The 25,017-nt window shown below is 47.9% G+C and overlaps 3 protein-coding genes across 8 annotated transcripts in view; all 3 read left to right on the top strand.

Moving 5' to 3' along the window:
• PXN (paxillin) overlaps positions 1 to 4,900 on the top strand; it is a 49,452-nt gene extending 44,552 nt beyond the window's left edge. For all 5 annotated transcript variants that reach the window (XM_064675366.1, XM_064675365.1, XM_064675363.1 and 2 more), the window contains one exon: positions 1,465 to 4,900. In XM_064675366.1, the coding sequence (XP_064531436.1) occupies positions 1,465 to 1,731 (267 nt within the window). In that variant the 3' untranslated portion in view covers positions 1,732 to 4,900. The remainder of the gene's footprint in view (positions 1 to 1,464) is intronic.
• A 186-nt stretch (positions 4,901 to 5,086) lies between these two features.
• Positions 5,087 to 8,293, top strand: RPLP0 (ribosomal protein lateral stalk subunit P0). The gene is made up of 8 exons (XM_064675373.1): positions 5,087 to 5,210; positions 5,399 to 5,502; positions 5,878 to 6,053; positions 6,151 to 6,238; positions 6,504 to 6,650; positions 6,950 to 7,135; positions 7,745 to 7,885; positions 8,056 to 8,293. Exons 1-8 carry the CDS (start codon positions 5,102 to 5,104, stop codon positions 8,218 to 8,220), a joined length of 1,116 nt encoding a protein of 371 aa, XP_064531443.1. The 5' UTR covers positions 5,087 to 5,101; the 3' UTR covers positions 8,221 to 8,293.
• Positions 8,294 to 8,640: 347 nt separating this feature from the next.
• GCN1 (GCN1 activator of EIF2AK4) overlaps positions 8,641 to 25,017 on the top strand; it is a 40,245-nt gene continuing 23,868 nt past the window's right edge. Inside the window, exons 1-25 of one of the 2 annotated variants that reach the window (XM_064675361.1) lie at positions 8,641 to 8,738; positions 10,718 to 10,820; positions 11,438 to 11,501; positions 12,052 to 12,183; positions 13,361 to 13,469; positions 14,131 to 14,229; positions 14,312 to 14,446; positions 14,936 to 15,004; positions 15,084 to 15,192; positions 15,598 to 15,672; positions 15,933 to 16,061; positions 16,286 to 16,336; positions 16,742 to 16,840; positions 17,118 to 17,291; positions 17,976 to 18,128; positions 18,825 to 18,917; positions 20,281 to 20,356; positions 20,532 to 20,691; positions 21,588 to 21,777; positions 21,881 to 22,005; positions 22,345 to 22,523; positions 22,696 to 22,789; positions 23,505 to 23,618; positions 23,815 to 24,013; positions 24,487 to 24,642. In XM_064675361.1, coding sequence (XP_064531431.1) covers positions 8,721 to 8,738; positions 10,718 to 10,820; positions 11,438 to 11,501; positions 12,052 to 12,183; positions 13,361 to 13,469; positions 14,131 to 14,229; positions 14,312 to 14,446; positions 14,936 to 15,004; positions 15,084 to 15,192; positions 15,598 to 15,672; positions 15,933 to 16,061; positions 16,286 to 16,336; positions 16,742 to 16,840; positions 17,118 to 17,291; positions 17,976 to 18,128; positions 18,825 to 18,917; positions 20,281 to 20,356; positions 20,532 to 20,691; positions 21,588 to 21,777; positions 21,881 to 22,005; positions 22,345 to 22,523; positions 22,696 to 22,789; positions 23,505 to 23,618; positions 23,815 to 24,013; positions 24,487 to 24,642 — 2,905 coding nt within the window. In that variant the 5' untranslated portion in view covers positions 8,641 to 8,720. The remainder of the gene's footprint in view (positions 8,739 to 10,717; positions 10,821 to 11,437; positions 11,502 to 12,051; positions 12,184 to 13,360; positions 13,470 to 14,130; positions 14,230 to 14,311; positions 14,447 to 14,935; positions 15,005 to 15,083; positions 15,193 to 15,597; positions 15,673 to 15,932; positions 16,062 to 16,285; positions 16,337 to 16,741; positions 16,841 to 17,117; positions 17,292 to 17,975; positions 18,129 to 18,824; positions 18,918 to 20,280; positions 20,357 to 20,531; positions 20,692 to 21,587; positions 21,778 to 21,880; positions 22,006 to 22,344; positions 22,524 to 22,695; positions 22,790 to 23,504; positions 23,619 to 23,814; positions 24,014 to 24,486; positions 24,643 to 25,017) is intronic. The other variant, XM_064675360.1, reaches the window with a different exon arrangement.

Below are 25,017 nucleotides of genomic sequence, written 5' to 3'. Positions count from 1 at the left end.
TTCCTAGAGTGGGAGAGAAGGGCAGAAACCAGATGAAGCAGCCAGAACCACAAGCTGCTGATTCCTGGTGTGATGCTCAGATCTGACTGTGACCGTGCTGTTGGGACTGTCTGTGGCTCCTGCAGTGGTGTGCAGAGAGTGGAGGCAGAAGCTGTGCCTGACTCTGTGGGGCTGGGGAGAGCTGTGCCTTCTTGTGCAGAGATTGAGACTTTATCAAGCAGTTCTGCTTTCCTGTCCCCCTGCTGCCACACTGCCTGAATTAGTGGGGCCAACATGGATGTCTTCCAGGACACAAGATGTGATTCTCTTCCTGTTTTTGCTAAATCAGAGCAAACTTTTCAGCTGTCCTGCTGACTGAGGGAAGACACTGTTTATTGAACTGTCAGCATTAGTAAAGTCTTGGACTCGCTGCAGGCAAACTGTATTCATCCTGGTATTGTGAGTGTTTAACAACTCTGCCTGCTGTTTGCTGTATCCCTTTCCACATGTTGGGGTCCAGCTGTGTGTGATAGTCAGTGTCCTCCCCAGGGAAGAGGACAGCAAAACCAGGATTCTGCAAACACGGCTCCTCCTCTGGGCCTTGCTGCTGATATATTTGGCAAATCTGGCAGCATCCTCGACTCTCCCACACTCTGCTGCTTCAGTTTCCCACTCATACAAGGAGTTTCCCACTCATACAAGACCACCACTGGGGGGTCTCCCCAGTCTGCTGGGGGTGGTGGGTGCTTCTGTTGCAGGTTCTAAAGTGTAGAGTCCTCAGCTGCCTGACACCAAGGGGGAGGAGGAGCTCTGGACACTAATTAGCATGTAGCTGGTGTATCCTCTTCTCCTTGTCTGTTCAAAATCATTAGCACTGTAGAACAAACAGTTTCTCCCAGCAGTGATCCGTGTGTAACTGCTGGAGATGTTTCAGGTTGGACAATCCTTTGCAGAGTGTACCAGCCTAATGCCAGCCATTGTGGAGAGGTCACTTGTGAAGATTAATTGTGCCTCATTTTCTCAGCTGGAACCAGTCCAGTATTCATCAGGATTCTGCTGCATAAAAGTCTGTGTTGGTCCCTCCTTCTGCCTGCCCTTGTGGGGAAGCTGGAGTGAGAAAAAACCGAACAGGGAAAGGTGCTGCAGTGTTTCCCACCTCAGAGGAAGGAGTGTTCTCCTTTCTCCTGGCTGGACACATCTGGTAGCTCATCCATAGTATTTTCTTTGTAGAAGTGAAGCTAGCTGGGGGAATGAGCTGGTTAATTCCTTTGCTTGTGCCTGTATCTGTCCATCTCTCAGCCTTTTCTTGGAAACTCTTTTTGGTGGACAGAGTTTGGCTCTGGACAACAGGACAGTAGTGAAGGGCAGCAGTTCACCTGCCCACAGAACAGCTGGGCTGTGCCACAGAGGTGGCTTGTGGAGCTGCCCCTCCCCACATCCCTGGCTTCTCACACAACCTGTCCCCTCTGCTTTGTCCTCCTGCAGGAATGTTTCACCCCGTTCATCAATGGCAGCTTCTTTGAGCACGACGGGCAGCCCTACTGCGAGGTGCACTACCACGAGCGCCGCGGCTCCCTCTGCTCCGGGTGCCAGAAGCCCATCACAGGACGCTGCATCACTGCCATGGGCAAGAAATTTCACCCTGAACACTTTGTCTGTGCCTTCTGCCTCAAGCAGCTCAACAAAGGAACCTTCAAAGAGCAGAACGACAAGCCCTACTGCCAGAACTGCTTCCTCAAGCTCTTCTGTTAGAGGCACCATCGATGGGCGCTAAAGCATCTTTCTGCCACCCCCTCGGCAGTTCTGGCTCTCTGAACATTACTGTGATTTAGGAACCTTACCAGGCAGGGGAGGAGGGGGGTGGGGGGTGGGAAGTGCTTTCTGCTGCTATGGAGAGGCAGTAGATCCAGAGATGAGACGGACCATTAAACTGGAAACGCCCTTGCTGTGTCTCAGTAGAGAGAGGCCGAGATCCCTCATGACGGTGTGTGTGTCTGTGTGTGTGACTGACAGCTGAGCTTAGCTCGAGGGCTCCAACAGGGAGATCTTCCCAGCCCCCTCCTGGCAGCAGGAGTCTTTGCCAGTACGTTTCAGCCCGTGTCAGCTCCCTGAGCAAATCGAGACACTTGCAGACAACACAGCCCTCTGCTTTGACACCTCCTTCTCAGGCTTTTGCCTGCACGTGTGCAGGGTGAGCGACAGCCCAGCAAGGGCACCCTGTAACCTCAGGGCCACCCTGGCTCCCCTCACAGAGCCACACCATGTGTGTGACTTGCTGAGACCAGAGCACCAGCACAGGCAGCCAAGACCCTGCAAGGGTCTCTCCAGTTCCATTACACTGTAGGGAGATAATACCACTTACTTTTTTTTTTTTTTTAATTAAGAGGAATCAAGATGTTAATGTGTGGGGTGGGGTTTCCCCCCCCTAGTTTGTTATGCCCTTTCTCAATGCCTTTTCTCAGCACACCAGAGCAGAAGGTGGGGTAAGCCCTGACCATCCCTCAGCACTGATGTGTGCTCCTTGTGGGAACATCCCATGCCAGGCATCTCCATCCAGGCCAGCTCAGGGCATCTGCTCCCCTCGCCTGCTGCTCCTGGGAGAGAGGAAGAGGCATCATCCCTTCTTTAAATGCAGGTGCAGAGAGGTCAGAGCAGCCTTTTTCATCCATCCCTGTTATGAATGAGTGTGATGTGTGTGTGTTTATCTGGCCTGAAAATCTCCCATCTGTCAGGGCCTGAAACTGTCACAAGAGTGGGGAGAAGTGGAGAGGGTTAAGAAGCCAGGAGAAAAAAAAAATCCTAAATTTATATCCTTTCTTCCTCTTTGCTAATGAGACCTGTCAGCCCCTTGGTGTTTCCGTTTTCTGTGCTCTTGTTAAACATGTTCTACTGAGAGATGCTACAGCAATAACCTTTTATATTGACTGTTACTGGTATAACAAGTCCCGTGGGTCAGGTGTGTGTGACACACCTGGAGTTTTACTATCAAAGTGAATACTGTATCCAGTCTTTGATAAGAACTGTAGATTTCTACACTGATTTTGAATTCATATCTAATTTACTTTTAATCCTCTTATACAGAAATTGGTTTTGAAGTGATTTTAAGAAAGCAACTTTTATATCAAGCTGTGCTGTTCTAGGCAGTGTGCCAGTTGTGCTGGCTTACTGCATCTATAACCTCAATGCTTTGTTAAGCCGAACTAACATTCAATATTTCCTTTTTATTGCGGGTTGGGAGGGGCTGGAATCTATGGGGAAGGGAATGTGACTTGTATTTTTTCCCTAGCACAGGCAGGTGAACTGTGAATAGCTTTTTTTTTTTCCCCTCCTCTGGGTCACCTAAAAGTGTGTTTTCTGGTTTTATTGTAACCTGTAAACTGCTGTATTTGAATCACCTGCCTTTCTCCCAAAGCCCAGCTTCCAGGATGTTTGAGTAAGTCTTAATGTGATGCTTTGGGGGAGGAGCTCAGACTTTTGCCCTCTGTTTCTCCTCTTCAGCCACCTGAAATCAGAGCAGGGTAAATTGAGGAAAAAAGGTCTTGTGACTGAGGAGGAGAAAGTGGGAGAGACAGACTGTTCCTGACTAGCTGTGTAACTTTGGGCCAGTCACTAAACCTTACTGTGCCTCAGTTTCCCCATCTGTAAAATGGGGGCAGTTTAGCCTGGATTTGTGAGGTTATTGTGAGGCTTAGCTCATGTTTGCTAAAGCACTTTTAGGTCTCTGGCTGGATGGAGGGTGCTATGGAGGGGGAAGGACTGCACTGAAATTCCCAGTGCTGTTCTGTGGTACCAGCCAAGGCAGCCCAGGGAGCAGTGTTTCAGTTACTGCTCCAGAGTGCTACAGCACTGTCACCAGAGGCATCTGGGTGTGCTTTGCAGCTTGGCAGGTGCATTAGGGGCCCAGGGGTGGCTGTGTCAGAAACCAGCCCAGCCTTGGGCTGGAAACTGCAGGTCCCTGTCACACAACCTTGTCGAGGTGCTGCCCTGCCCTGCTTGGATCACTGAAACTGTTTCACTCATTTCCCCTACAAATGAACTCAGTGTGTGGGTGTGAGGCCGAAGGGAACTGTGGGAGCACTGGAGCTGTGTCAGCTGGGCTGAGTGTAGCTCTGGGAGAGTTCATGAGGCAAGAATCCTTATGCATTTGCCTTTTCATCTGTGAAGTCGATTTAACTTAAATGGGTGTTCCTAAGCTGTGTGTGTTTATCTCACTGAAAAGGTCAATCCTTGGTGCCGCTGAGAGGACACACAGCTGTTGTGTCCGAGTGTCAGAAAGGGGTGAGATGTTTCTGGCACTGCCACTGCAAATGGCATGACATCTGCAAACTGTGTAATCGCGTGCCTCAGTTTCCCTGTGCGGGGAGTCTTTAACCTACCTCACTCACTGCTAGTTGAGGGTTGTGTCAGTGACACTCCTGGCACACGTGGAAGGCCCTGGGTGCTGTGAGGGTGCTGGGGGCCGAGGGGAGGCTCGGTGTCCTTAGTGCTTAACTGAGATCATTACACATTTACCTCCTGCCTTCATCTGGTGCCTGACACGCTGGGATGCTGCACCGATGCTACTCTGCCAAATAACGACTTGTGGTGTCCCAAATGCCTGTGTAGTTCATTGCAGGTGCAGTTCTAGGGTGGCACAGCCGGGTGTGGGGCTGGGGATGGTGCTGGGGGGTCCCCGGCCCTGGAGAGGAGCTGGCAGGGGCTGTGACAGGTGCTCCGGGAGGGTCTGTGTGTGCACCCCCGGACCGGGCGCTACCCCTGGGGAAGGTCTTTCTCGCCATGTCCGGGCTGGGCTGGGGGAAGCTTGGCTGGGTCGACAATTATTTGATTTTTTTCCCCCTCCCATGTAAACTTCTAACTCCGCTTTTTTTTTCCATTTAAAATTCTTGCAGTTACGCCAATAAAGTTTTTACCGTTATTCTCACGACTGTGTCGCGATTGTTTCCAGCCCCTGAGCTGGGGAGGGATCAGACCCGGAGCGGTTCCCCCTCAGGGTGGGGCTGAGGGGGGGGGGCGGTGCGCTCCTCCCGCCGCCAGGGGGCGCCGCCGCCCAGCCGCGCGCGGCTGCCGCGCCCTTTCCGCCGGCGTCACGCGCCTCTCGGGTGATTGACGCGGCGGGCAGCCAATGGGCGGAGGGGAGGCAGCGCCGCGGCTCGCTGTGATTGGACTTGAGCCGCGGTATAAAGGAAGGCGGGCCCGCCCTCCGGCCCTTCTTTCCCGGAGCCCTCGTGGAGGTGCGGGCGCGGCGCGCGGCTCCGGGGCACGGGCGGGGCTGGGCGGCCGGGACGGGGGGGAGCGGACCCGGAGCGTACCCCGGGTGTACCCGGAGTGTACTCGGGGTCCTGGGCCGCGGCCGGACTGGGGGGAGGAGGAAAGGAGAGGGAAGGGTGCGGACCCACCTGACCGTGCTTCTCTCTGGCAGGTCCCAGCTCGTCTTTAAACCCACCGGGCGATCCTTGGAGCACCGCCGAGATGCCCAGGGAAGACAGGGCTACGTGGAAGTCCAACTATTTTATGAAAATCATCGTGAGTGTCGGCGCGGGGCAGCGGGAGGCGGGCGGGCCGTGCTGCGGGGGCTTGTTTAAAGAGATGGGTGCTGTGGTGTATTTGCTTAAGGAAGGATTACGTGGCATTAGGAAGATATTAAGACAATCCACAGTTTTTCCCGTGAGAATCTGCTGCGGTAGTTGCAGAGGTGACATGTTCAGGGATGTGACTCGATGGCTGAGTGAAATGTGCAGCCTGTGGCACGCTCAGCCTCAGCTGGAGCTCAGCACTCTGAAACTTCTGACAGCCTTTTTGTACGTTTTAACGTGTGGAGGTTTTAATGCTGCTCTGTGCTCTGAGCACTCTGCTCTGTCTGGCTGTCTCTGTATAGTTACAGTGTTCTTTTTGTTACAGCAACTCCTGGATGATTACCCAAAATGTTTCATTGTGGGAGCAGACAATGTGGGATCCAAGCAGATGCAGCAGATCCGCATGTCCCTGCGTGGGAAGGCTGTTGTGCTGATGGGGAAGAACACGATGATGCGCAAAGCTATTCGTGGTCATCTGGAGAACAACCCCGCCCTAGAAAAGTGGGTACTGCTGCCTGAGGGCACTTCTGGGTGCTCTGTCTGGGAGGAGGGGATGTTGTCTGAGAAACAGAACTGAAGGCTGTCGTCTTCCCTTCAGGCTGCTGCCTCACATCCGTGGGAATGTGGGCTTTGTCTTCACCAAGGAGGATCTGACCGAGATCCGGGACATGCTGCTGGCTAACAAGGTAGGGAGACCAGCCCTCACCACATCTCTGGGCTGTTATTATGGAATGAAAAATAAAACTGAGTCTTCATGGAGGATACGTCATTAGTAGGAGTCCTGAAGGGCTGGGAATTGGCCCCTGCAGCCTTACACAAACTGCTTGAGTTCAGCTGTGTCACTGGTGTGTGCTTGGGTGCTGTCCATCCGGGAGGAATGTGTCAGCAAGGAGATGATCCCACAAGATGTGAGGTGAGCATTCTTGCAGTTTCTCTTCTCCCCTCTCTCAGGTGCCAGCTGCTGCCCGTGCCGGTGCTATTGCTCCTTGTGATGTGACTGTGCCAGCCCAGAACACGGGCCTTGGGCCAGAGAAGACCTCCTTTTTCCAGGCCTTGGGCATCACTACGAAGATTTCCAGAGGAACCATTGAAATTCTGGTCAGTGAGCTGCGTGCTGCAGTTGTCAAAGCTGTTCCTTCACTGGGGGCTCTGACTGTGGCAGCTCAGGGACCTCTGAAGACCAAAGCTCCCATTAATTCTTAGATACTGTATGAGCAGTGTGACTGCTGCACTTTGGGGACTGGAAGGAGGGTGTCTGGCTCAGCTTATGGAGTGAACGTGGAGTGTATGTGTTGGGCTCATTTGCTCCATTTTCACCATTTGTGTTTGTGTCCCCTTGAACTGATGTGCTGGAATTTCTTTGTGTATGTTCACTGCTTTTCCCCCGATCTCCTCAGAGCGATGTGCAGCTCATCAAGACTGGAGACAAAGTGGGTGCCAGCGAAGCCACCCTGCTCAACATGCTGAACATCTCCCCGTTCTCCTTCGGGTTGGTGATCCAGCAGGTCTTTGACAATGGCAGCATTTACAACCCTGAAGTGCTGGACATCACTGAGGAGACCTTGCACAAGCGCTTCCTGGAGGTGAGCTCCATAACCCATGTCCCTTGTGCTCTGCCCCACTGCTGTGGGAGGCAGCACTGCCCCAGAGTGAAAGGCCCTGTGTAGTATTTTCTGTGAGGTCCTGCAGAGTCAGGAGTTCTCCCTGGTGCCCTGTATGTGGGATTGTTCATCTGAAGCTGCTTCAAAAAGTGAGGCTGTTTGGAATCTTAGGAAATCCTGAGTTGGAAGGAAACCCACAAGAATCGTTAAGTCCAACTCCTGGCCCAGCACAGGACACCCCAGCAATACCACCTTGTGCTTGAGAGCATTGTCCAAATGCTCCTTGAGCTCTGGCAGGTTTGGGGCTGTGACCCCGTCCCTGGGGAGCCTGTTCAGTGCCCAACCACCCTCTCTGGGGAGAATCTTTTCTTAGTATTGGACTTAAACCTCCCCTGACACAGCTCCTTGTCATTCTCTCGGGTTCTGTCACTGATCACCAGAGAGCAGACATCAGTGACATTTAAATCTTGATGCCTTGAATTGTCCCTCCTGTTGGCAGTGTAGAAGTCATCACTTGGCCATTCTCTGCTGTGGTTTCTAGTCCAGGTTGTTCCTCAGAGCACAGAAACATGAATGTCTCTCTCTCCACAGGGTGTTCGTAATGTTGCCAGCATCTGTCTGCAAATTGGGTACCCAACCATTGCTTCTGTGCCCCACTCCATCATCAACGGGTACAAGCGTGTCCTGGCCGTGGCTGTGGAGACCGACTACACCTTCCCACTGGCTGAAAAGGTAATGGCTTCAGTGTAGCTGAAGTGCCTTTGGTTCTTCATAACTGGCAGTGATAAATGCACATTTGGCTTCTAGCAAGCTGCAAGTGCTGCCTTTGCAATTGCAAAGGTTCAGCCCTTCAAAATGTTTTGTTTCCTGTGAGTTTACCTTTTTTTCTGGCTCCTTTGCAGGTGAAGGCCTTCCTGGCAGACCCCTCTGCCTTTGTGGCAGCCATGCCTGTGGTCACTGAAGCAGCTGCACCTGCTGCTGCTGCTGCTGCTGCTCCAGCAAAGGAGGCGGCGAAGGAGGAGTCGGAGGAGTCTGATGAGGACATGGGATTCGGTCTCTTTGACTAACAGCAGCCACCACCTGTCTGTTTGTGTCACAGTTGGCCCAATGGAAGAAATAAAAAGCTATTTTACACCTTCACGTGTGCCTGCATCCGTAGTGTAGTCTCCACATCACCTGGGGCTTGGGAAAAGTGTAACCCGAGGGGGCCCGTGTGCTGCAGCGGTTGTTCTCGGGCCGAGGAGCTGCAGGGGAGCAGTTGTTCCTGGAGCCCCGTGTGCTGTCGGCGAGCAGTTGTTCCTCCTCCCCGTGTGCTGCAGGGGAGGGTTGTTCTCGGTGCCGCTGCTCTACACCCGCCGGCAGCTCAGCCCTTCCCGGCCGAGCTGAGCAGAGGCCTCGCCCGCAGCTGCTCTGGGCGCTGCAGTCGCCGCCCGTCCGCGCCTGTTCCCCCGCGCTCGAGGTCGGTCCCGCCGTGCGGAGCAGCCGCGGCTCCCCAGGACGGGCGGGCAGCGCCCGGCGCCGGGCCCGCCCCGGAAGCCGCTACCGGTTCCGGGGTCGCGGCGGAGCGATGGCGGCCGACACGCAGGTGAGTGCGGGACGGGCCGCGCCGGCCCGGCCGGACAGGGCAGGGCAGGGCTGCGGGGGCTCCGCTCGGGGCCGCTCCCGCCCCGCTGCGCCCCCGGCCCGGCGGCGGGGCCCGGCTCGGTGCCCGCGGCCGTCCGGGGCCGTGTCCGCCGGCTCGGGGCGGGCCCGCACCGCGCTGTGCCCGGCCCGCGGGAAGGGCCCGCCCGCCGCCGGCGCTGCCGCGGGGCCGGGCCGGAGAGGAGCGGGGGGCGGCGGTTGCCGTCCCGGTCAACGCCCGGCTGCGACCCCTGTGCGTCTGCCGGGCTCGATGGGCTCGGCGGCCCCGCCGTTCTCCCCCGGTTCACACCGCCCCGCCGGGGGAGCCCGGAGTACCGCTTCCCGTGCCCGGGACCGCCTGTTTAACCCTGATGGGCTTGAGGTGTTCCCAAGGCAAACTCCGGTCTTCTCAACTTAGGTCTTCCTAACTTGTTTTGTTATATTACCTTTTTGTTCTCTCTGTTTGCCTGCAGCAGCGTTGCTTGTAGGCTGGCTTTGTATGCGTGTGTACATAAACGTCCCAATAAAAGGAAAAAGCAAATAGGTGTAGCCTGTCCCAGCTGCTCTTGCCTGGAGACTGGGGAGTCGGGGTTTGTGCAGGTTCTGTAAGTCACTGAGATGCTGGGGAAGTCCTGTAGTGTTATACATAATTTATAATTTCAGTTTCTAGACTGTTGAGAGAATTTAAACACGTTTTTCCTGTTTGTACATCTGCCTGCCTGCTTGTGATTAAGCAGCTTGAGTAAGTGGAGCTTGGTTTGAGTTTGCATATGATGAACTCCTGTATTGGAAGGTTTGAAGGCAGAGCAGCTCTTTAATGGCTTCTGGTTCTGTCGGTTGTTGGTTGTCCTCCACAGCTCGACCCAGTCCTTGCTGTTCAGGGGTGCAGCCCTGCTTCCATCCAGTTTTAAGGAGAGCTGGGGGTGTGAAGTGGTCACAGGCTCAGGGAGGTGTGGATGGTCCCTAAATCCCGGGTAGTTGCTGAGCAGGATTGGCCTTCCAGCATGTCAGCAAAAAGCTTCACTGAAGGCAGTTCCTGAGAAGCTCTTTGAAAAAGACTGAAGGGAGAAGGAACAGTTTTGATAAGTTTCTAAAGACATGCTCATTTGCTGCCCTTCCAAAAGATGATGATTATTGTTAAGATATAAAGTGGCTGAATTTAAGAGCAGGATTTCAAAAGCCCTTCCTGGAGAGCTCTGTTTTGGTTTCTGTAAATGCAGAGGTGAGTGATTTCAGTCCCATCCCTCCAGCAGATCCCAGCACACATTAACACAGGCATAAAAAAACCTTTGGGTTTTGTGATGTGATTTTTGTTTTGCTTGGGTAACCTTGGACACGGCTGATGGCACATGGAGGAATTTGGTAGCGAGGCACAACCTTTTCTAATCTGGCAAGTCCATTTTACAAAATCCTTGCAATGTGCTTGTTAATTTTGGAAAACAGGAAATGCCAGTACAGAATTTCACAACTACTGACACCTGGAACCACAGGTCAGTTTTTCAGGATGGGCAGTTACAGTCACCCTGGGTTGTCTGCAGTTTGGAGTCTCTCTTCAGGGCTGCCTGGGCTTTAGGCTATAACATACATAGAAAAGCTTTGAGTTCTTGAAGTGTGTTATTTTTTGCTTTCAAAGGTCATGCACTCCAGGTTATTGGTGTTAGCTCTTACTCTGTGTTACTTTTAGAGGGGTGTCTCTTACAGAGCATGAGAACTGTGCCAGGGGGACAGGTTAGCAAACAGAGAGCAGTCATCCTTCAGCCAAGGAGACAGAGTTTCATGGTGTGATGCACAGTGACCCTTCCCTGGCAGATGAGACTGTGGATGCCCAACATTTGGGCACTGAGAGGTCATGTGGCAGCAGATGACATGTTCTGCTTGCCTGGTTTGTGTTCTGTGGGTTGATATCAAAGGCAGTCTGATGTTGTTTCCTCTTTGTGGTTTCAGATTTCTGACACACTGAAGCGCTTCGCGGTAAAAGTAACTACAGCCAGCGTGAAGGAACGGAGAGAGATCCTCAGTGAGCTGGGAAAATGCATTTCTGGGAAAGGTAAGAGCTTGGGGGACATTGTCCTGCTTACCAGGGTGGAGGAGAGTATTAAAATGTTTTGTTTCAAGGGCTGTATGAGGGGTGTTTTTGTGAGAGGGAGGATGCTGGCAGCATTTGGAGTCTGTGCTCTGTCACAGCGTTAATTCCAAGTGTGGAGTTTGTAGGTAGCACAGAACTCTATTTTTTGGCACATGTGCTTTTTCCAGTCAGTAGTTGTAGCACTGTGTGTATTAGTTCTTCATTAGTGTTTCAGTTGCCTGTTTCTCTCCTGACTCAGCCTGTTTTTTTTAATTCTCATGGAATATTCAGATACACGTCTATGGAGGGGAGTGTAGAAAATTTCAAGTGGTCTGAATAAAACAGCTGAAGCAAATTTTTAAAACTTTCTTATTTCTCTCATTTTCTGAAGATGGCTGTATTCCATGTGTTCCAATTTTTGCCATTATTTTTAAAAATATGCATAAAATGTACAAAAAGAGGAAACTTTTACTTGCAAGCAGTTTCATAGATGTGATGTGAGCAGTTTACTGATTTCAGTTGTGGAGTGAATTGCGTTTGTGTTAAAGATTAAGAGCTCATCAATTTATGAAGAAATATTTTGGGATACATTGTTACAGATCTTCCAGAGGGTGCAGTGAAGGGCCTTTGCAAACTCTTCTGCCTTACTCTGCATCGATACCGGTGAGTAAATTGTTGTGGAAAGGCTGTATGCTTTAATCTATCAGTATTTACATGTTTGTTAGTTAGACTGTTCTGGAGCATCTGGAAATGTTAGCATGCAATGTCACAGAGATGTGTGTGACACTGAAGGGTGTCATTTGTAATTAGGCTCTCAGGATAGGTTTGACATTAGAAAGTTTTGCAACACTTGCCTTGCATTTTACCTTTAATTTTGAAATTAAAACTTTTGTCCTGTGGTTCAGTTTGCAAGAATGAACACCCATGTCCTTGTGAAGCAGGACCAAGGTGTCTTTTAGATGTCTTTTAGACACTTCTAGATGGGATTAAATCATGATCTCTTGCAGAGGAGCTGTTCAGAACCTGTTTTCTTCTGCAACATGCTGGAGAGCCTCCACGTAACTGCTGTCGCTTGTGGAAGGGAATGGAGCTTTCTGCCAGAAACTTTTCCAGTTTTTGGAACAGAAAGGATAAAGTAGTTACTATCTCCACACAGAGCCCTGTGTGTGATGTTGGCAGGTTTGTGATGCTCACTGGCACGTTTGTCACGCAGGGATGCAGCGTCCCGCAGAGCCCTGCAGTCGGCCCTTCAGCAGCTCGCAGAGTCCCAGCCGGAGGCAACGGCAAGAAACCTTCTGCACTCTCTGCAGTCTTCAGGGATCGGTGGCAAGGCTGGAGTTCCCAGGTGCTGGATGAGTTGCCTTGTGTGGAAATGGTTCTGAGTTGCTGGTAGTTGCTCCTGTGTTCAGAGTGGTTGTTCTGCTGCTGTTTGGCAGAGGTGTTAAAAACCTTCAGAGACAAAGCTGTTAATGCTTTTCAGATGTTCCTCTCTTACCTCTTTCTTGTCTTCTGGGAAAGCAGTGTAAATATCCTGGTATCAGTGCTGGTGGATTGGGTCTGAGTTACAGCTTTGCTTTTGTTAAACTTCAGATCTTTTATCAAGAAACAGTCTCCAAAATGTTTAGGAAAGGGGATTTCCTTACCCATCAGGTCTTCAGCTGGTGGAATTCAATCCCTTAGTATAGACAGGGAGATAATGAAATTGGAAGCTGAGCTGAGCAACAAGGAGCTCTTCTCTTGTGGTAACTTCTGGAAACACTTGTGGTTCCAAAGGGTGACTTAGGGTATTGCTGAGCTGACAGAGGCCACAAGGTGCCATCCTGTAGTGCCTCTGTGGCTGAAGTAAGTGCAGCTTTAGAAAAATCCCTGATCTGGGTTTCAAGGCTTGCAGTGACAGGATATTCACCCTTCAGTCGTGGTGACTGGCCTTGTGTGCAGGGACACTATCTACATTTTTTCAGTTTGAAGTACAGATCTAAAGGGGGTGAGGATCCTCAGGGAGCTGCGAGGTGGGATCTGTTGCCTGGAGCAGAGGGAGGGGGTGAGGGTTGGCAGAAACCAGAACCACACAATGTGCCAGGAGGGAATGTGAGCTGAGGAAAGATTTGGCAATCTAGGGATGGGAAGCTCTTGACAGTAAAGTTGAGCAGCAGGTGAGAAATCTTGAGTCACTTTTTGGGCACTCTCAGTTGGTAAATTATTTAACTCTCATTTCTGTAATGCTGCTGGGAAGATCCAAAAATGGTCTCTTTCTTCTGCTAAGGTTTCTCATTCCCAGCAGGCAAGACATCCTCTGGTGTGCCATTTGGAAGCTCTGAGTGTCAAACCAGAGCTGAAACAGCTTCTGAGGGCTGATAATTTCCATTAAAAGCGAAGGCTTTAGCTGCATTTTTGTGTGACAAAATTGCCTGTCAGTCAGGTGCTTTTCTGACGTGGGCAAAGATGGGTCTGTTATGGTCTAGTAGATGTAGATTTCCTACTGGGAGCTGTAGATTTACTTCCCTCTCCTGTTTGTGCAACAGTAAGAGCAGTGGGTCTGCAGCTCTGCTGGCGCTCTCCTGGACGTGCCTGCTTGTACGCACAGTCTTTCCGACGCCTGACAAGAGACAGGGAGAAACATGGAAAAAACTGGTAGGTTCTTTTTGGTTTGCAGAAGTATCCCTTTGGAGATAAGGATTTAAATATTTCTAGTGTCTTTAAGTTGCTGAAACATGGCAAATAATTCTGAATGTAACTGATAACAGCAGGTTAAAATCCAGGTTTACAAGGGAATCTGGTGTATTTTGATCTCTCCTGTTCTGCTGGAGGAAGCAGGAGATGTGTAAAGCATGAGAGAGGGGCAGTCTTGCAGCTGTGCATACAGAGGTGGCTATTGGTGCTTCTAAGGTGTATCTGCAGTGTGGCATGAAGTCCTTGTGCCTCCCTTGAAGTGTGAGATTCTGTCATACAGTATCAAGTAGCTTTTTACTTTCTTTTCACCTCCTTTAACAACACGAACCTGTGACCACGCTCACAGCACCTTGGGATATAGTTGAAACACACTTTAAGAAGAGATGTAATCTGATATAAATTGCTGCTTTCAAAGGTGGAGTTTCCAAAACTGTTATTCATGGTTCTGCGAAGAGGTGCATGTGGGATGAAAGCAATGGCAGCCTGTGGGAAGAACTTACATGTCCTAAGGACATTTTCTTAGGCAGATTCTGCTAATCAGTGGCATTTGGCATGTCTTATTTGATATGAACTCTCTGAGAAGCACATGCATGAAGGTTTTCTTGGCTGTTGCCCTTGGCAGGTGGAGGTTCAGTGTTTGCTCCTCTTGGAAGTCCTGGGAGGTTCTCATAAGCAGGCGGTGGATGGGGCCGTGAAGAAACTGAACAGGCTGTGGAAAGAGGTGATGTATAACCTTATGTGCCATAGTCAACAGCTGTTCTGGCTTCTCTGGTGTTAACATGCCTTGCTCTTTTTCTCTCCAGAACCAGGATCTGGTGGATCAGTACCTATCTGTCATTCTTGGTCTTGAACCAAACCAGAGTTATGCTGCAATGCTGGGACTTGTGGTGCAGTTTTGCACAGCCCAGAAGGAGATGGATATTATTAAACGATACAAGGTACATCTGTTGTACTGCTGGTTTTTTGGGGGGAATAAGAAGCATCGCTTGTCATCATGGAGAAGGGGCTGAACAGATGTCTCAGTGAGGCTGGTACTTTGCATCTGCCCCTGTTTCACTATATATATTCAGTAGTTCTGCACTTTTGCCTTTAGAGGAAGTTTAGAGGAGGTGCCAGATCTGTGGCTGTTTGGTGTTGCCTGGGCATTTCTGTAGGTTGCCAACACTGCAGCTTCCTGCCTTCTCTCTGTTGTGGGAATGAAAGGCAGCTCTCAGTGTGGTTTGAGTGCTGGGCTCGGGGTAGAGCAGAGAGCAGCAACTTCTGCTTGACTGACTTATGTGAGGGTGGAAGCAAAGCTGCTGTGTAGGGAGTAGGGCAGCCTTCCAGAGGAGAAGGAGGTGGGGTGTCCAGCCTGGTTTCCCTACAGTGTGCTGGGAGCTGTGTACAAGTTGTGATGTGGCTGTAATCTGGTGTTTCTGCTTGCTCAGAGTGCTCTCCTGGATTTCTACTTGAAGACTATCCTTATGAGCAAGACAAAGCCTCAGAAGCATGTGCTGGTGAGACACTGTTGCAGAGGTGCTTTGCTTTGTCCCCTGGCAGCGTTGGGTGTGGTGTTGACACTCTGTTCCTTTGCAGGACAGCTGTTCCCCGCTCCTCCGCTACATGTCCCACACCGAGTTCAAGGACTTGGTTTTGCCAACTCTGCAGAAATCCCTGCTCCGGAGTCCTGAGAATGTAATTGAAAGTGAGTGTGTTGTCTCTGTGTGTTGCTCTGTCAAAGAGCCTCCTTAGAGGTCTGGAGCTGTTGGGGCAGTGTCTCTCTGGACTGTGCTGCTGGTACTGCGAGTGCAGGCAGCAGGATTGTCTGGCATCCTAGGGTTAGATGTGGAGAAGCAACATTTGTGGTGTGATCCCAAGTGTCAGGGTATGTTTTAGCTGCTGTTTGCACCAAGGACGGGATTTCACAGCTGAGTGCTAAGAATAATCCTGAATTAATCTATTCACTGGGCATCAACTTCAGTAGGGTTTTTTTATTGCTACTCCTTACTACCCTGACTCTCTTGATGTGAATTGTGGGGAAGGGTGTATTAAAATGCTAAAAACAGTTACTTAACAGAATGTAATGTGCCATTATCTCTTCTGTCTTCAGCAATCTCTTGCTTGCTCGTGTCTGTGAACCTGGATCTCAGCCAGTATGCTCTGGACATTGTGAAAGGACTGGCCAGTAAGTGCTCTCACTTCTGGGGGGAATGATGAATTCAGAATAAAGCTTTCCTCAACTTTCTGGCTACACCTGTAACAGCTTCATTACTGATGAAGAGGTGGTTTAACATGGGAGGGAGGATGATGCTGTAACTTGGAACTGGAATAGTTCATGTGATGGTTCCAGAAGCCGAGTTAAGCCACGTGTAAAGATATGTCCTTGCCTTGCTGATTTTATGCAGTTTGTCATAAGGAACTCTTAGCTTGTGCATTATTTTCTAGGTCATCTGAAATCCAACAGTGTGCAGCTGATGGATGAAGCAGTTGTGGCACTGAGGAACCTGGCTCGGCAGTGTAGCGATCCTTCGGCTGTGGAGTCGCTGGGCAAACACCTTTTTGCCATCTTAGGGGGTGAGTAAATTGTAGGATAAGCAGTGGGATGAATACAGATTTGTCAGCCTCAAGGAGTTCTGTGTATTGTATTTTCTGTTGTCTGTAGCTGCTTGTATGGCAGGGATGGCTCAACCTGGCTCAGGGATAATGGGGCAAGCTGCTGTATTTTGGAGAAGATTCTCGATGTAGCACATAGCAGTTGTCTGTAAGTCACCTGTCACCCATGTGTTCCTTGTTGGCAGGCTCAGAGGGGAAGCTGACAGTTGTTGCTCAGAAGATGAGCGTCCTTTCAGGTGAGGATCCTAGAAGAAAACTGCTTCTTTGGTGAAAGAAATTCAGCAAAAGGCTGAATGGGAGGGATCTGTATTTCAGCCTTCAGGATTCTCTGCCTGTCTCTCTGAATTGGCTGTAGTTGAAGCCATAGAGGATGCTGGATACCACATGCCAGTTCCTGACTTTCTGTTCAAAGAAAATAATTGGCTGGTAGGCCAAATATTTTATTCAAAGAAGACTTGTTTCCTGAGTAAAAATGAAGACAGAGATCCTCCAGTGTTGGTACCTGGTGGATGTGACACCTAGATGTAGTGACAAGAAAAAAGATGTCTGTGCAAGGATTGAAATGTGAAGGGTCATTCTTTATTGGCTTTAGATTTTGTGCTGGTAGTTTGGGAACTGCTGAGAGAATTCTGTCCTTTCAGGGATTGGCAGCCTTAGTCACCATGTGGTTTCTGGACCCTCCAGCCAAGCTCTGAGTGGAACCATGGCTGAGCTTTTCATCCCTTTCCTGCAACAAGAAGGTGAGACCTCTTGCCTTTGTTCTGGGTTTGCTAAGCTGCTTTTATCTTGAGCAGGATTTCCACATGGCCTGTAATCCAGGGTAAATCTGGAATCTTGGCTGCTGTGTTATGGAGTCTGTTGCCCTGTTGTGATGAGCAGCCCCATGGAAAAGTGCAGTGCCTGTTAGGAGCACATGTGTTCTTTTCTTGCATTCTGACATTGTTACCTGCTTTCTGGTTTATGTTCTTGTGCTTGATGCAGTTGCTGAACTGACACGAGCTCTGTGTTTCTTCCCAGTCCACGAAGGCACGTTGGTTCATGCAGTCTCTGTCCTGGCTCTCTGGTGTGTTCGATTCACCACAGAGGTTCCTAAAAAGCTGGTGGAATGGCTAAAGAAAGCCTTCAGCCTTAAAACCTCAACTTCAGCTGTGAGACACGCCTACCTGCAGTGCATGCTGGCCTCCTTCAAAGGTAAAACTGGGCACCTTTATTTTTGTCTTACACTAGAATTGTAAGATTTCTAGCTCAGGGACCATGCTTTTGTTTTATATAGCACCCCGCTCACTGAAATCTTGGTTTGTGTCTTTGACTCTTGGAAGCTTTAAAAAAAAGAAATAAAATTACTGTGTTTGAAATTAAGAACTTAAGAAATTATTATCTTTTGGTGATCCTCTTGAGATTTGCATCTGTTGGTCCTATCCCCTTTGACTGCAGCATTTCATCCACAGTTGTTAGACCTCTGGGATTCCTTAACTTGTGAATGTTTGAAGGGGAACAGATGGTCATGACTTGCCAGGAATTTACTTTCCCTCTCTTAGGAAAACATTAATCTTTGAAGTCAGACTTCCTGTGATTTGAACTAATTCCTTTAATGTAACTGAATTAGCATTTTCTTTTGCATCCCATGAGCAGAAACTGGTATTGAGATGGGACTGCTCTGTCTGTGAGGAAAGGACTGAAGTGGTTACCATCTAGCTTTTCACAGTTTAATATTACTGATTGGCAAATACTCTGGGAGATTCAGAATCCCCCCCCCCCCCCAGCATGTGTCTGATTCCTTTCCTTGTCTCATACCAGCAGAAGAAACACTGATACCTGGGTTGTAAAGTGAGAAGAACCATGTTGTTTTGTAACCTGTCTCTTTTGTCTCCTCAGGTGACACATTATTGCAGGGAATGGACTTGCTGCCAATGCTCATCCAGACAGTAGAAAAAGCAGCGTCTCAAAGTACTCAGGTTCCCATGGTAACTGAAGGAGTTGCTGCAGCTTTGTTGATCTGCAGGATGTCTGTAATTGAGGGACAAACTGGTAAGTCACAAAACATCTGGCAGAATCCAATATAAACAGGTTCTGAGGGTTAACACTTCTTCCTGATAATGTGCAGGGGATACTGTTCCCTAATCTGTGGATAGTTTCTGCATAGAAAATCATTACTATTTTGTAAACCAGGGAAAGATTAATTCCTGTCTCATTCAGGGAAGAATTCTTGCTCTTCCATGGCTTTGCAAATTCCAGGTTCCATTCAGTTAAGGCAATATTCCTCTTTATTCTGACAGATGATGTTCACTCAGACCTTACATGGTAGGAGTTGACTGATGTATTGAAATAATTACTTGATTGTTATTTGGGTAGTGTTTTGGAAAGCATGAGGAACTGAGTTCATACATCTATCAGATATAAAACCCAGGTGTGTTCTACCAAAAGCCACCACTTCCCTCCTTTCCTTCATTTTTGGGAAGGTTTGCTGTATGAAAGATTAAGGTGAATCAGACTTTACATTTCACATGTGTAAGTCAGAGAAATGTATTTTTGTCAGCAGGTGGTTTTTTGGCATGTTTATAGTTCTGAATGAGAGAGATGAGAGGCTTTAGAACTGAAGACAAGTAAGGCTTAGAAGTAACTTGAGGGATTTCAGGAGACAGAATTCTACTGTATTTTATGTACACTGGTGATTCTGACTTACTTTGAAACGTCCTTGATAGACATCTGTTCTTTTCCTGTCAGAGTCTAAGCTGAGTGGGTTCTGGCAGCTGATTCTGGATGAGAAAAAACAAATTTTTACATCTGAGAAGTTCTTGCAGTCTGCATCAGAGGAAGGTAAATTGGCAGTTATTGTATATCCAGTTGCTGTTTAACTCTGTTTCTTAGTACTTACAAGAACTAATGTTTTTGTTAGCCCTGTTCTATGATCCTTGGAGGATGGAGTTTCAGATTAAAATGAACAGTGTACTCTTCAGAAGTACACCTAGACTAGTTGTAGTCTAAGCTTGACAATGAATCAGTTTATTTCTTGATGAGCCTGTTATCACACATTTATCATTCCAAAACAAAATGTATCTGAGTGGTGTTCCCATTTGTAAGTAAAGAGGTGCAGCTAATCTGAGGGATGTGGAAAAGCATAAAATTTAGAATAAGATGGGAGAAAGTAAAATAAGGCTGGAGAACAAAAAATGTAGGTGAAAATCTTAAGAAATGTGGGGGAAGAGTAATAACAGACAGAAATGAATTGGACTATAAATTAGTGTTTCTGTGCTCTGTTTTGATCGATTGTGTTTAAAGATTAATTGAAAAAAATTAATGGAGTGTGCCCAACAGAAAACATTACTGACTATCTGCATTGTAAACTGAAAGTTTTGAAAAACAGTTCATTAATCATTTCTCTGAAATGAATTAATTTATCTTTTGTACAAAGGTACAATAGGTAAAGTTTTCTAAATGGGAAATGTAATTTCTCCTTTGCTTCCTGCAATCCCTGCTTCCTGAAGGCACTGTGCATATCCATTCATTTTCTCTCCTAAGTCTGCAAATATCCTGAGACAGTGTGATTTGGAAAATTTTGGAATGGTCCCTTAGGATGTTAGATCCAAGAACTAATGCTGAGAGTAAATACTGTCATGGTTTGTTGTTGCTGATTTAGGCAAAGCCGTCCAGCTGTGACATCATTAACGTGCCCAAATCACGGTACCTTGGATGTCAGATCCATGCTTAGGGGGTTATTACCCACCCCATGTTTCAGGGCTTCTGCTCCTGCTTGTGTGATGTGGTTGAGCATCCATTCACAAACCAAAGGGTCCAGTGACAGCTGACACTCAGTACTGATTTTGTTTCACTGAAGCTCTTTGGGGAGGGCTCAGGAGTTAAAGTACTGATGCAGTGAGTGTGGTGTTTATCATTTGCTTTGCTCTGTCAGCTTAAACCAAAATAGGTCACACACAGTGGTCAGGAAAATTGTCCTGGGATCCAACTAACAACACTTCTATGAAATCATGGTTCTGTTCCCAGTCTTGGCAGACCTGAGTTGGATTTGTCTCTAGCTTCACTGAGAAGATTATGTAGAGGCTCAGCTTGGGGAGCTATTTCACTGTGTCCTGCTTGCTGTTTGTTTGTTTTCAGGTAAAAAAAACATATCTGCTTCCTTATGAAGTTCCATGCTATTTTAAATATTTGTCTTTTCCCACAGCCATGTGTACAGTGCTGCAGCTGACAGAGCGCCTGCTCTTGGATCATGCCCAGCGGCTGCCTGAAAGTAAAGTTCAGTACGTAGAGTGCACTTCTGTCCCAGATCCGCGTCTGATCCCGGAGTGCCGGTGTGGGCAGTGGGGAGGGTGGGCTTGGGACGTGGCATGGAGAGTGGAACTCTTGGTGCTTTTGTGTCCAGTTGGTTTGCAGAGCTGCCTCCCTGGCTAAACCCGTGTGTGTGTCTGTTTTCAGGCAGTACCACCGTGCCCTTGTTGCTGTCCTGCTGAGTCGGACCTGGCACGTTCGGAGACAGGCCCACCAAACAGTTAAGAAGCTCCTGTCCTCTCTGGGGGGGTACAAACTGGCCTATGGGCTCTTGGAGGAGCTCAAAGTGGTTCTCAGTTCTCACAAGGTGAGTAGCCAAGAAACCTGGTCTGTGCCCAGGCAGTTGTATACTGCCAGTCACCTCCCTGCCCTAGATTTGCTGTTAGTATTGACATACAGCCTGATGTGAAGATTATTCAGCTCCAGATGTTCTCCTAGAATGCCATTTGTTACTGGATTACTGCATATTACAGTAAAAATGTCTATGGTGTGCCTATTCTTCCATATATATATACAAAAAGATGTATTATTCAAAATTATTTGGGGAGGAAGCTGTAGTTTTCCATGGCCTTCTATTAATTTAATGCAAATTTAATCCCTGCTGGAAGACCAAGTGCTTAATTCCTTTCTTTGTATTCTGGTTCCTTTGCCCTGGCTTATAGCTCAGGCTGCCTATTTAAAACAAATATAATATAAATACTTTAATGGCAACTGTAATAAAAAATAAAAGAGGAAACACTGAGTCCTGTATTATTGGGCTTGCTGCTAGGGCAGCACCATGTCAAGTTGTGTAATAGATTAAGTTGTATTAATTAGGTAGCAAGGCTGGGGCTTGGTAAATAATCTTCCCATGTAACAGACACAGCCTGAACAAAGTATTTTTGAAAATATACTGGGTAAAATTAGACTGCACAAGTTGGGCATACTGTTCCCAGCCAGCTGGCTCAACCTTTTCCAAAGTCTTCTTTGCCAGAAGTGATCATTTTAGTTTTATTTTACCCCAGCTTGCGAAGTTGAGTATAGTCCTCCATGCCTGATCTTTCTGTCGCTGTCATCTCTGTACTCTGGTTTTGCTGTTATCCTTTATCCCTTCTTTCCTTTGAAAACTTCAGGGGTTTGTTACTGACAGAGAGGTGATTGGTGGCATTCAGTCTGGTGTTACTGTGGGGAAATGCTCAGGAAGGTTTGGTGTTGTCCATCCAGGTTCTGCCTCACGAGGTCCTGGTGATGGAGTCAGGAGAGCTGTCGGAGCTGGGAAGGACGTACATTCCCCCCCGAGTGCTTCTCGAGGCACTCTGTGTCATCTCAAGTGTGGCAGGGCTTGATGTGGATTCCTTTGAGCCAGAGAAGCTGGCCCTGGAGATGCTGCTGGTGAGCCATCATCCTTCTGTAGGTAGGTGCAGGGATAAGACCCTCATGGTCAATGTATGGGGTTTTACTGTACGTCTTTATTTCATTGTATCAGCAACCTGCTTCTCATTTATTCTTCTTACCAGTGGCAGTGCAGCCCGGACTTTGGCCAGCCCTCCTCATCAAGATGAAGATAGATCCCAAAGACTTCATTAGCAAACACCTGAATGACATCTTGCCCAGGATCACTGCCCACACTCCAGAGAACCAGGTGATTAATTCCTGCTTTCCTTGTGGTAGTTTTGGGAGATACCTTGGAACAGGAGAATTTTCTGGAGGAGTTCGGTACTAACTGATCTATAAGGAAGGAGATCTGTCTAAAAGGTGAGGAAAAGGCAGGTTCAAAAAGAACGTCTCTGGTGAAAAGGAGGTGGAATTTAAGGGAGAAAGAATGTACCAGCAACTGAGTAGAATTTTAGATAAGATTCAAGTACCCACTAAACAAGGAATTAGGGATTAGAACATAATGGGGGCTGCCTCAGCAGGGTATACTTCTTGGAGACAATTTTAAGGAATTCTGATTATGTTTTTTCCTTCATTTCCCTGACAGTCATCTATGAATGCAGTGGGATCTCTCTCTCTGCTTTCACCTGGTAGAGTGCTGCCACAGCTCATCAGCACTATCACAGCATCAATGGAGAATCCAGCTCTGTGCCAGGTTACTCGAGAGGAATTTGCCATCATGAAGACACCTGAGGGAGAACTGTATGACAAGTCTATAATACAGAGGTAAGACTTAAATTTCTTGTCTCTCTGCACCTGGGGATTGATCACTGCTGGCATCTTGCCAGTGGGTGACTGGGTGTGTCAGATGCTTTTTCTGGACTGGAGTTCCCAGATTTTTGTGTCCGGATCTCAGTCCAGATCAGTGCTGATTCTTTTCTCTACTTTTCCTTCTCAGTGCTCAACAGGATAGCATGAAAAAGGCTAACATGAAGAGGGAGAACAAAGCTTATTCCTTCAAGGAACAAATCATTGAGTTGGAGCTGAAGGAGGTGAGTTGATGGGAACAGGAAAGCCAGGCTGATCAGAACCTTCACTGCAACTCATCTGTGTTGTTGCATGGCTTCTGGCATATGTGTGGGAAAGATTCTCTGACCTTCTTTGAATAATTAAACATTGTCTTCTCTTGTATCTGTATGTATCCATTTCTTTTCTGTTATATTTGTATTTTGATGTGCTGTTCTACCTGTTTGTGAGAGCACTTACTACTTGCTGGTCCCTGTTTTCTCTCCTCATCTCTGGTTCAATGTGTCTTGTGTAACTTTCCCAGTAAGAGTTGTTCCATAGGTGCTTCCATCTTGTCATCAGCCAGCAGATGTGTTTGGCCTGGCCAGGGCAGTGGGTGTGAGTGGGGGGCAAGAACGTGGTGAAAGGAGGGGAATGTACCAGGTTGACTGGAACAATCTTTTATTAAAGGTTGACTTCTCTTTGCTCTGGGGAGGACATCTCTTTTTAACAATATTAAATGATTTGTGACCAACTTAAACACGGGAGACATTATGCTGCTAATGGGACATTAAAGTGTTGTTAACCTGCTGATTTCCATTTTGTGTCTTTACTCAAGAGGGAATATATTTGGAAGCATATTTTGATACTGTTTTAAAAGTAAACTGCAAATAATCTCAGTGTGTCCAACTTTCTTCTCTACCTAATTGAGTAGCTGGTGTTAATAACTAGCTTAATAATGTCTATGGCTCTCTACTGCAGGAGATAAAGAAGAAGAAAGGCATAAAGGATGAGGTGCAGCTGACAAGCAAGCAGAAGGAGCTGATGCATGCACAGCTGGAAAGGGAGGCTCAGATAAGAAAACGGTTGAAGGAGGTGAGTTTTGATTGTATTTTTTGCCACCTCTGCAGCTACCCTGACCCAAGTAATTTTGATGAAAGGAAAATGATGTAACATAGAGAATATCTGGCAATCACCTGTTTGTTTCTTTTATTAGAAATTAGATTTAACAACTTGTTTTTTTCCCAATGGAGTTTTTTTATGGTAACCTTTTGAATTGTTTCTCTTACAGCTTGATAATGAGCTGGAAACAGCTCTAGGACTCCTGGACACTGTTATAAAGAAAAAGCCTCCTGGTCTCACTCAGTACATCCCTGGTCTCATCAGTTCCTTCTTGCCACTTTTTCGATCTCCTTTGGCTGCTCCAAGGATTAAGAAACTTTTTCTTTCCTTAGCTTCCTGTGTCATGCCTGCTCGACTGAAAACCTTTGGTTAGTATTTGCAGTTGCTATTTAAGGGCAAGGTAGATTATTTTTGTGGCAGGGCAGTGAAAATTCTTGCTCTTACAAGCTGTGGATCACAACCAAGAAAAGCCAAGAGGAAAAACCACCTGGAACAGTTCTTAGGGAGATGACTGTGATTTCCCAGAGATACGACTTCTGGATAGGACTGGGACCAAAGACAGGAGTTGTCTGGTCATTGTGACCAGCTCTGAGGAGCAGTTGGTTGCTGTGGGACCATCTCCCGTGTGCAGAGTTTAGAGGATGTGAGTGTAACTCACACATGTTGTGAAGAAAGCTGTCCCCTGTCAGCCCTGGGGCTGGCCTTCCTCTCTGTGCCTCTTTGCAGCCTGACTGTTGCTCTGAGCTTTGTTACAGTTCTTGAGTCTGTGTTCCTGGGGCTTTTCCTCTCGAGAAATCTTTGGGTTTAGTCCTCTCATGGATTCTTTGTTCTTCCTTTGCAGGTACTTTAGTGAGCCACGTGACCTTGCGGCTGATGAAACCAGAATGTGAATTAGATGAATCCTGGTGTCAGGAAGAGCTGCCCACTGCTCTGAACAGAGTTGTCAGCTTGCTGCATGCCCACACCATCCCCAGCCGAACGGGCAAGGGAGAGCCGGGTAAGAAGGATGGTCAATATGTGCTGACATTCTTCCCCCCTCCAATAAATATAAACTGGTTTAGTTTTCAAAGTTTGTATAATATTTTGTAACTGAGGCTTCACTTTTTTTATTTTAATTGGATAACTCTTCATAGATATGAAAAACCTTAAGGTTTTTTTTTTTTGTGTGCTGGTAGTAGTAGAAGTGATGTTACAAGTGTAGTAAGTGTAGAAAGAAAATAGCAGTATTTTTTCTTAAAATGGTTCTTACAGAAATAATAGCAGTGAAATTAAGGCTCAGCTTTGCCAAAGACAGCTCCTACATTTCAACACCACTTAGCATAAGGGATCAGCAAGACTAAGTGGAAAGACAAAATAATTGCTTGTTATCTGT

The sequence above is a fragment of the Pseudopipra pipra genome, chromosome 18 (genome assembly GCF_036250125.1).
Source record: "Pseudopipra pipra isolate bDixPip1 chromosome 18, bDixPip1.hap1, whole genome shotgun sequence".
Classification (NCBI taxonomy): Eukaryota; Metazoa; Chordata; class Aves; order Passeriformes; family Pipridae; genus Pseudopipra; species Pseudopipra pipra.
This window is presented reverse-complemented; position numbering and strand designations above follow the sequence as displayed.